The following is an 11002-nucleotide window of genomic DNA, read 5'->3' as shown; positions in this document are numbered from 1 at the left end:
AGTGCACCGCAACTGCACTCTCCACCTGGGGAATGTCAACGTACCCCCTAGCCGCCCCGCCATCGAGGGTAGTGAGGATGGAGGAGGCAGACAAGTGGCTTTTCAGATGAAAAAGAGGCTGTCCACGACTTCATCAGCTCCTCATGCCCCTCCAGGAAGAACGGAACCAGGGCAGGGTGTGGTCGCGAGCCACAGCCCATGTCGAGGAACCATTCATCCCGCCGCAAGGGCTCGGGACTGGGGAGGTGTGCAGGCCTCCAGCCCGATGCTCACGCGGCCCGTGAAAGCATGGCCGTCAACTCTGAATCCGATTCGGCGGTGGCAACAACACCCAAGGCATCCCCCGATGCTGCAATCGACATCTGATCATCTATCGGCGCGCCGAATGAAACGCTGGGCACGCTGTCAGACGGCACAGCAGAATCACCAGGGAGCCGCACAGAACATCTGCTGCGGGAGGAGTGAGAGGTCCGCGGGGACTGATCCGGCGGAGAGGCTCTCGCTGTAGCCCTCAGATCGCCCAGAGGGCCGACGGTTCTCTGCTCGTGGCAGAGAAGCCAGCGCGGGTAGTGACAGAGGGAGCCCCTCCCATCCCCGTGGGGAGAGAGGGGCGCGATTGCAGCGCTGCCATGGCTACACGCTCACAGTTAACGCATGAACCATCTACGAACGCAGCTCCAGCGTGCTGGATGCCCAGACACCGAAGACAACAATCGTGGACGTCGACGGAGGATAGGAAACAACCGCAACCAAGAGGACACAGACAGAACGCCGTCTTTAAAAAGACAAGAGCTGTCCGTGATCAGAAACTGCTCTTTTAGATGAAGCACCCAGGGTAATTGCTGAATTAAAAGGGACGCCGCTGATTGTGCCGTAACACCACCCAGAACAGCCTCTTCCAGCAGCAGAGAGAATTCGCCTGGTGTATCTCGAACTGTGTTCATTCACTCGGCTCCGAAGCAAAAATCTGATGAGTGGATGCACCTGTCGCCTATTTATACCCATATGCACGGGGAGTGGCTCAGGTATGCAAAACGCACTAGCCAAATTTCATTGGCGTTTTCTCTTAATCAGAGAGGATTCGGGCTCCCAAGTAAGACCCCATATGACATAACTCGTAGTGACCGACAGATAGGGAATAATAGTTCCACCTTAAAAATCCATCTACATCCCACAGAGGATCTAAACTGAGGCATTTAATAGAGGCAGAATCAAATTGACATTGGTTAATTAGCAGCTAATGCGTTAAAAATGTGTGGCTTAAACACACATACGCAGGACAGGTTAATTCCTTCATTCGTCAGTTTTTCTCTAAAAGTAATTACACTGATATCTAAACTACGACTGTGCTATCCCATCCCCATTATTAACAAAAGCTCCTAGATAATGCACTTCTACTCATTCAGTAGACCCTTCTCAGAGACTATATATCATAAAAAGAGCTTTAAAGTGTTAATTTGGCTGACACGGAACACACATTGTTAAAATAGGATGAGTTACTAAGGGCTGATCACAGGCTATTTGAAGTAGGGGGATGCCAACATCTCCATTTGAAAACAATGGCCCTAATTGTTTTATTTCAGTCTATTAATCTTAAACAGTCCCATAGAAGAAAGGATTTCTCCAGTGATGAATAGTGGGACATTCCAATTCCCACTTAATAGCAATTAATTTTCTGATAGCCATGCAAGTTTGGCTAGTTTTAATTAGTTTGTGAGGAATGGGGAAGCCGGTGACAGGATGACCTATGCTGATGACACTCAACTCTACCTCTCATTCCATCCTGATGATCCGACGATAGCTGTTCGCATCTCTGCTTGTCTAACAGACATTTCTTGCTGGATGAAGGACCATTAAGGGAAGCCGGTGACAGGATGACTAAATGCATTCTCATCAAAGACTAACAGGCCAGTCCACCTGACCTCTCTTCGAATCACTGTGCCTTTAATTTCCTATTTACACTTCAAAATAACTCATTTGCATACATCCTGTGCACACTTACCCCCCTTTTTGAAAACATTAAGACAATGGAACAATTTAACCAGTTTAATTAATTGGAAATGGTTTAGAAGGAAAGATTTGCAATTTGTTCCTTATATATTATATAGCATTATATACAGTATATATATATATAAGGAACAAATTGCAAATCTTTCCTTCTAAACAATTTGCAATTAATTTGCGTTCTGCAAGTGAACGTCGCTTTATTGTGCCATCCCAAAGAAGCACACAATCACTTTTATGAACTTTTAAATTAAATGTTCCCTCCTGGTGGAATGTCCTGCCCAACTCTTTTAAGAAATTAAAGCCCCTTTTAGACTTGCACTCTGTTTATTTACTAACTACTTGTTTTCTTTAAAAAAAAAAAAAAATGAACACTTGCTTTCTAATCTTTTTGTATTCTATCTGTTTTCTTTTCATTTATTATACAGTTAACAAAAGCAAAAAAGAACTCGAACACTAGCTTGCTCTATTCGTTTTCTATTCTATACGTTTTCTTTTTATTTATTATATTATTTAAAAAAAAAAAACTTGCTAAGTCTTTATCAATTTTTATCCATTCAACATCCTTGCTGAATAAAAGCATTAATTTCCTTTTTTTATTTACATTTTTTAAAATTGACTGATCCCAAACTTTTCAATAGTAGTGTATATTGTAACACAAAATTTATATTTTGAATAAACACTGTTCTTTTTAACTTTTTGTTTTTTTTAAAGAATCTTGAAAGAAGTATCACAGGTCCCAAAAAATATCAAACAGCACAACTGTTTCCAACTGTGATAATAATTCAGCATATTGGAATGATTTCTGAAGGATCATGTAGTTTTTTGCTTTTTTGAATGGTTAAGGTTCTGGGTATTAATAGTCCCAGCCTACTGTAAATTTGCCACTCTGATAGGTGATGGTAGACATCAAAAAAGTGTAAGCAAGTGGAGAACTTACTTTCCATAGCCTGTAGGTACTCCATATGCAGGGCACTGCTTGTAGGCCCTGTTGCGGATGCCACTGAGGGAATGATGTCAGCGTACGGGCTGCGGTGACCTGCAAGCAGGGCCATTTGGTGGTAGTACTCCGCCGTGGTCAAACTGGCGTGGGGTGCTGAAGGGTCAAACAATGAAATAAAAGATCAGTCATTTGACAAATAGACCACTGTTCAAAAGTTTTGGATCAGTAAGATTTAAAAAAAAAAAAAAAAAAAAACTTAAATGAATCATTTTATTTAGCAAGGATGAAATAAATTAGATTTCATAAGATACGTCTTATAAAAACATTAAAAGATATTACCCCAAACTTTTGAATGCTAGTAAAGAAATACATGCGTACCTGCATTTTACTACAAATCTTGAATAATCTTGAATAACGGACCTTTTTTAATTTCTTAAACTTGTGAATCAATGGTTTCGACTTGAGAAGACTTGGAATATAGTGCACGAGTCTGGACTTGTGGAGTACTGGAGTCTGGTGTATGGACTATTTTTTTTTATAATACTTTTATAGTGCTTTTTTTCCCTTATTAGAGCTTGACAACTTCAGGTCCCACTTTCATTATATGGATGAGAGAGCCTGGACATTTTGCCAAGTATCTTCTTTTCTGTTTCACAGAAGAAAGAAAGTTATATGAGTGTAACTAATTAACCATTTTAATTTTAGGGAAAAAGAAGGCAGAATTTTAGATGTGAACAATTAAAATTGCCTTTCTCTCTGATTTGTTCTGTCTCTCTTTCATGTGTTGCCTCTATCTTCCTCCCACACTTTAGCAACAGAGTGATAACAGGTCCTAGAAATGCATCCTAAAAATAAACTTTTGGCAACATGCTTTTCTATGCAAACAACACAATTGAGAAAGCACACTCACAAACACACACATACACACACACACACACACAAAGAGAAAAAGAATAAGAGAAAGACTGACACAGTGCTTCTCAATGCAAATACAAAATCATTTTAGCTGCACAAAGTGTTGTGGCTAAATCCTGTCTTCCCCAGAAGAAATGAACAGAGCGGATGAAAGGATCTCAACTGAGGCCCGAACTGAATGCATGGAATATGCATCTCTGATTGGTTGTGTGAATGTAAGAAGAAATTCCAAATTAATTCGATGTGGGTATTATGACTTAAGTAGTGAGGGAGGGGTTAGGGGGGCTTCCTTAATTGTCTCTGTTGTTCCGTCTTGCCTTGGCTCTTGCATTAAACTGTAATGTGCCTCATTTCCCGTTCACATGTAGAAAAAAGCTTTGTGGAATTTCTAAATGGGAGATGTTGGCATTGAACTGATGGACTGGTGGTGGGGAATGGCAGGGGTAATTTTTAAGGATGAATATGCACCCTCAGTATGGTGCACCACCAGAGCCAGCAGGCATTCTGCTGGTGGAGCATGTTGGCATCTGTGAGATTACAAAAAAACGTGTTTCAAAAGAGGGTTGGAAAGCAAGCAGAAAAAAATTATAAAGCGAAAGAGCAATAAAACTCCCACCGATGTTTGGTTATTATTTCCACTAACATAAACTGGTGGCTGCATATGGAATGCAAAATGTTATTAATAATTATTGTTTCAGAATATATGTAAGGGACGTGCCCAAAGCCAAATACCTTATCCAGAAATGCATAGATAATGGCTTCAAAATGAATAACGATAATGGGAAAAATATTCAGCCTACACAGTCGCACCTTGTGTTTGCTGAATAACAGCTAAGCCAGGGATAACATAATATTACTGATGCCCAGAAATTTCAGCAACCAAAAACTGAAAAAACTGAAACAGCAATCTTCAGTTACGCCAAAAATAGTTTTGGAGGGCCAAAATAGTAATGTTTAATTAGCGTTTGTCCGATGGCGCATTTTGACTGTCAGTGTCTATGTCGTGTATATGTATGGATAAACTAAAACAGGTAAACATATCAGCTGGAAAACAGGTAAACATATCAGCTGTGTGGGCATTATTGCTTAACAATAATGATTTATTGTTTTTAATCAATACAGATATGGATTCAAATGATGCAATGCCCTTATCAGTACAATCAAAAATGACTTAGTAATTTAAGTTCTTTTCAGCGTTATCAGGAAAAAATGCCACAAAACCCGCTGAGGCGTTTGCCAACCCCAGAGGGTTAAATCCACTGATCTATAATAGAGAACTGGATTGCTCATGACTCATATTGCTATTCCCCAGTATTCATATTCTATTGAATTAATAGGAAATCGTATGATTCTATTGAGAAAACATCACATAACACGTCAGCGTCTTTATATCTACGCAAAGGTCTTAAGCATGTACGGTTATTTGTTTAATGTCTGGAATTTTCCCTGCTTATTAAAAAGTTACGTTCATATTACAGTGGCAAACATCAGATGAACTTGATAAACATCGGATGGATGAAATCCTCAATATATATAAATCTGAATAAATATTTATGCTTTGTATATGTCACAATCTGTGATGGCGAGGAACGATGGAGACGAGGAATAAACGAAACAGTCTTTAATCCATGGAACACAGGGTACATCAACACTGGAGACATGAGGGGCCCGGAGCAGGAGGAGCCAAGCAGGACCCAGGCCACAGCCATAATGTTGACCCACGGTGGAGCCGATGGAGGGAGGAGCCATAGAGGAGGAATGGCCGCCGACTCCAGGGGGCCGACCAACGGCGGCGGAGCAGGTGGTGGAGGAGCCCGAGGCAGAGACGGAGAGCCAACGAGACAGGGGGATGCCGAGGATTCGGGGGGCCAGGGTGGAGCCGAGGGCTCTGGCGACCAAGGCGGAGACGGAGATCCGGAGATCCGCGGTGGAGCCGGAGCGACTGAGGACCAAGGTGGAGCTGGCGGGAGGAAGGAGCCCAATAGAGCCAGTGGGACGGAGCAACGAGGTGCAGCCAAAGGAGCGGAGTCCTGAGGCGATGGCAGGTCGACGCCCCTTGAGGGCACTTACGAGGAGCTGGCACTGGAGGGCGCTTTCTAGGAGCGGGCACAGGAGGGCGCTCTGGACTGGATTCGGGGACTGGAGCCCTGTCCTCTTCGCTTTGGCACTTTTGCCACGCCATACTCAGCTCACCCTCAGCCGCGGTGCGCGCTCACACCGTCCGCGGCTTTCTCCCTCGTGGCGGGCATTGTCGCCGGCTCTCGCACCTGGTCTGACGGCTTGGACTCTACTTCCGGGGCAATCCTCCGCTCAGTCGCTCGGCATTGCGCTGACTCGTAGATTGCGGTGGGAATTGGCTCTCCGTCATCGGTGGGCTCGGGCTCCCCTGCTCCAGCAGGAGGAGGAGGTATTCGGAGCGAAGAAGGGCATCCATCAGGGAACAACGGAAAAAAAAGACACTGGGTGAAAAACGAGAAAACAAACGGAGGGGAAAACACGGAGGTTTTGGTCGGTTCTTCTGTCACAATCTGTGATGGCCAGGAACGATGGAGATGAGGAATAAATGAAACAGTCTTTAATCCATGGAACACAGTATTTTATTCAGATTATTTTATTATTATTTTTTTTTGTGTCAATTCGTTATTTAAATGGTCTACAAATAAGGAAACAGGTGCAGTTAATCGCAGGCGTCAGTCATAAAGTTTATAGGCCTGGCTATATAAAAAAAATAGGCTAATCTTTGTGAGGACGACTGGCAACAGCTGGTCTTAAATCTTTAGACACCGCATACCAAACGACTTTGAACACAGACTGAAAACACTGACTGAGCTGAAATGACATTTCATAATTGGCCTGACAGTAGTGCTGGGTGAACAAGCACGAATTTACATGAGCGACATGCCCGAAACTAGGGATGCACCGATACCGATTTTCAGAACGAGTCCGATAACGATACTTTAATTTTTGGTATTCGCCGATACCGATTCCTGTATTTTCACAGCATTTGTAATTTTTTTTTTTAAATATTGGGTACAGAAACAAAATAATAGTAATAATAATAATAATAATACTGTATGAATCATGTTAGTTGGCTTCATTTAGCAAACAGATATTACTTTCAGTTATTTCCACACTTAATTATACCTGTTAAAATGTATTGTATAAGCTTTTGTTACTTTCACTGTTCATTTTAATGGCGCATTAGAGCTGCTCCATTGCAGCAGCTCAATACTGTAATCACAAAATTTTTCCTAAAATAATGCAGGGAACCACTCGTTATACATTATATACGCGCATGCTATTTTGGTGATTTGGTGTAATTTGCGTCACACGCAGTGTACACGGACCCTCATGCACGAGTAAAAACCAAATATACTTTGGCCTTAAAGCAAGCTAAACATACGCAGCGCGCACACGTTTGTGTTGGTGCAGAATGAGAGAGACACTTACAGCCTAGCGCATTTCACCCAGTCTGCTAGTTTCACTTCTGCTTTAAATAAAGTTGTGTATGCTTGACATTTAAAATAAATGCTGTTTATAATGGAGCGAACAGCAATCAAGATCATGCAACAGAAGTGAGCGCGCTCGGACTCTCTCTCTCTCTCTCTCTCTCGTGAATATTGAATGTTTAACATTATATTAATTACTTACATGTACTTCATAGACATCCTTAATCTCTAATAACTTCATTCTACTCTCTGTTGTTCTGTTTTCAGCATTTCTTTTTCTGGACACAGCTCTATTCAGATGCTGTTTGGTATCGGCTTTTGGTATCGGGGCATTTTTACGAGTATGAATACGAGTACAGGGGCGCAGTATCGGGCCAAATACCGATACCAGTATCGGTATCGGTGCATCCCTACCCGAAACAGCCTGGATAACAATCAAGAATTATGCAAAAACACATTTTATTTATTTGAGTTATTTGAGATGTTATAATAGTTCTCTAATTGTGTTAAAATAGATGAAACAATAATTATTTAAGAAATATTATATGTGTATAATAAACTGGGGGGGCTTTTCATCAGAGTGGGCGGGCCTGTGCCCATCAGGCCCGTATGCTGCCTACGACCCTGGTATACACATATTCGCCTTGTACAGTTATTCACTGTTTATGTAATTTTGGTATAGTGTTTTTATTCATATAGTATCTTAATTGCAAATGTTTCAGCAATGATTTCGTTAACAGCATTCACTTTGAAGCAGGTAATGATTTAACCGTTGGTTAAATTAATTATTAATTTAACATATATGTGACTCTGGACCACAAAACCAGTCATAAGGGTACTTTTTTTGAAATTGAGATTTATACATCATCTGAAATCTGAATAAATAAGCTTTCAATTGATGTATGGTTTGTTAGGATAGGACAATATTTGGCCGAGATACAACTATTTGAAAATCTGGAATCTGAGGGTGCAAAAAAAAAAAAAAAAATCAAAATACTGAGAAAATCACCTTTAAAGTTGTCCAAATGAATTACTGTTCAAATATACGATGTATATTTGGCTATTGCTACAAATATAGGCTACCCATGCTACTTATGACTGGTTTTGTGGTCCAGGGTCACATACAGATAACTTTACATGGAAATGGTAATGCTTGTAAAACGCCATATTTGCGCAATCTTGGAGAGTCTGAAATAGATGTTCATAAGTTCATATATCATAAGTTATTCCGAGAAATAACGCTGACTACATATGGTGCAGTTTAGAACGCAATGAGCAATATAGTTATTATTATCATTATTTAATGAAAACAAGCAGACACCATTTATTACAGACACCATTTGAATTTCTACATTCAAGGGATATATGATTGCATTATCCCAGGCCTCACCAGATAGATTGACAGAATGATAGATAAAACTGTATAGATAGATAGATTTTTAATCTATTATCAGTTTCTGAAGGACATGTTTTGTGTAGAAGTTTAATACTGAATTGTGTGCTCTGCTCTGCTCTGCCCACAATAGGTTCAGGCACGTGCACAGGTAGGGCTCAACCTGTGCAAAGCACATGCCCTTTTTTCCCTTACACTCCGTAGTGCCCTTTTTTTGGTGGCGGTGTTTGTTTTTGTTTTTCTTCTTCAATAAATCAATGCTATCACCCTTTACGTTTGTCTGCCTGTTTTACAAATATTTACAAGCCAGTGAGAGGTATTAAAAAGAGCTTGTGACTAAATCTTTTTGGATCCGCTCAAACTGTCAGTAAAATCTTGACTGAATGAACTGAAGTCTTGCATTTGAATGCCTACATTCAAATACAACAAATTCGAGTAGAAACATAATTCTGTTATTAAAGAGTTAAAAACTTAAAAACTTCCTTATGTGCAATTTAAATATTTGTAGTTAATAATCTTATTCAAATCTAATCAAGACAAATAATCTATTTTACTCAACAATTTTTTAATTTTTTTACCAAGACCACAAAAAAAGTCACATCAAACCAAATTGCATCAACAAGTTTAATTTAGCCCTTATTCAGGTTTCTTTTCTGGGAATAGTCAATAACTATTTGGAAATGCTTCATGTCTTCCTTTGACACACTTGGTAGGTAGTAAAACCTGGCTGATGTGAAATGGCACCACAGTTCGATACAGTTGTGATTATCTGTGGCCTGTATGAGGCCCCTCTGATTGCCCCACTTTGGTATTTGTGCTTCAGGCTTCAATTAAAACTCCATGCCTGAGGAGAAGGCCAAGAGGCCAGCATACTGCAGAGACCTTTTAAAAACAGCTGTCTTTGCTGACCCTGTAATGGATTTCCCAGTCCGACTTCACACACGAAACCAAAATGGCTTCCCGTCAGGCTTCTGGAGTCCATCTTCTAAACCATTCCCAATTCTCATCCTTCCCTCCCTTCTTGTGCACTCTGCCCTCAACCATGGCCTTGAACTTCACCCCCATCTTAACTCAGGATGTGATCACTAGACTCTGCCTGACACGTTGAATGTTCCTCCAGAGGTTTGCTGGCATGAGACAAAGATCAAAGAGAGTGACCTCAGCCAAATGATCAAACAATAGTCTCACTTCCAGAGAGAAGCACCACAGACAGATAATATTAGGGATATATGATTGCATTATCCCAGGCCTCACCAGATAGATTGACAGAATGATAGATAAAACTGTATAGATAGATAGATTTTTAATCGATTATCAGTTTCTGAAGGACATGTTTTGTGTAGAAGTTTAATACTTAGAATTGTGTGCTCTGCTCTGCTCACAATAGGTTCAGGTAGGGCTCAACCTGTGCAGAGCACATGCCCTTTTTTCCCTTACACTCCGAAGTGCCCTTTTTTTGGTGGCGGTGTTTGTTTTTGTTTTTCTTCTTCAATAAATCAATGCTATCACCCTTTACGTTTGTCTGCCTGTTTTACAAATATTTACAAGCCAGTGAGAGGTATTAAAAAGAGCTTATGACTCAATCTTGTTGGATCCGCTCAAACTGTCAGTAAAATCTTGACTGAATTAACTGAAGTCTTGCAAGGGTAAATAAAGATCTTGTTGTTTGAATAAGTACAGCATTTGCTTTACGCAAGAAACACTATAAAGGCTCATATTTTATGTATTTTAGGTATGAGACATGAGGGACCGGAGAGAAAGGGCTAACATTTGCCATCTAGTCATAGCCAATACACTTAAATAGCCTGTCCATACAGTAGCATTTCATCTCATAAAATGAGATTTTGGCCAAATGTATTTTACAACAGGTAAAACTGAGCACCCATAGCTACAACAAACTTTCTAACCTGTTGGTAAAAACGTAATGTGATGCCACCGTTTTATTGACGGACAAAATGCGCATTTGCAAACATTCGCAGGTCAAAAACCCCGTAACTGCATTTGAGTTTGACACAAAGTGACTGAGTGATCCTCGTCACCTAGGTAACTTAAAATATATTTCTAAAAAAAAATTTATTTGATTTATTACTGCTGATACACTTAATTTATTAACATTTAATCATATTAGGCCTATATGGTTGCATGGTTCATGTTTACGCTGTTAATATGCATGTATTCGCTAGCTAGCTAATTTCTTAATCTATTATTCTATACTCTCCACTTGTCTTCACATGTAAACGTAGTAAAATATGGTTTTAAGTAAATGTTTTATTAACCAAAAAAAAGCATTACAGAATC

The 11002-nt window shown here is 40.4% G+C and overlaps 1 protein-coding gene across 2 annotated transcripts in view; it reads right to left on the bottom strand.

Annotated features, from left to right (window-relative positions):
* LOC107749627 (transcriptional activator GLI3-like) overlaps positions 1 to 11002 on the bottom strand; it is a 230462-nt gene that overhangs the window by 42472 nt on the left and 176988 nt on the right. For both annotated transcript variants that reach the window (XM_016564794.1, XM_016564795.1), the window contains exon 6: positions 2945 to 3100. In XM_016564794.1, the coding sequence (XP_016420280.1) occupies positions 2945 to 3100 (156 nt within the window). The remainder of the gene's footprint in view (positions 1 to 2944; positions 3101 to 11002) is intronic.

Source organism: Sinocyclocheilus rhinocerous, unplaced genomic scaffold (assembly GCF_001515625.1).
Source record: "Sinocyclocheilus rhinocerous isolate Xijiao unplaced genomic scaffold, SAMN03320098_v1.1 scaffold1423, whole genome shotgun sequence".
Lineage (NCBI taxonomy): Eukaryota > Metazoa > Chordata > Actinopteri > Cypriniformes > Cyprinidae > Sinocyclocheilus > Sinocyclocheilus rhinocerous.
The sequence above is the reverse complement of the archived record's forward strand: the minus strand, read 5'-3'. Positions and strand labels throughout refer to the sequence as shown.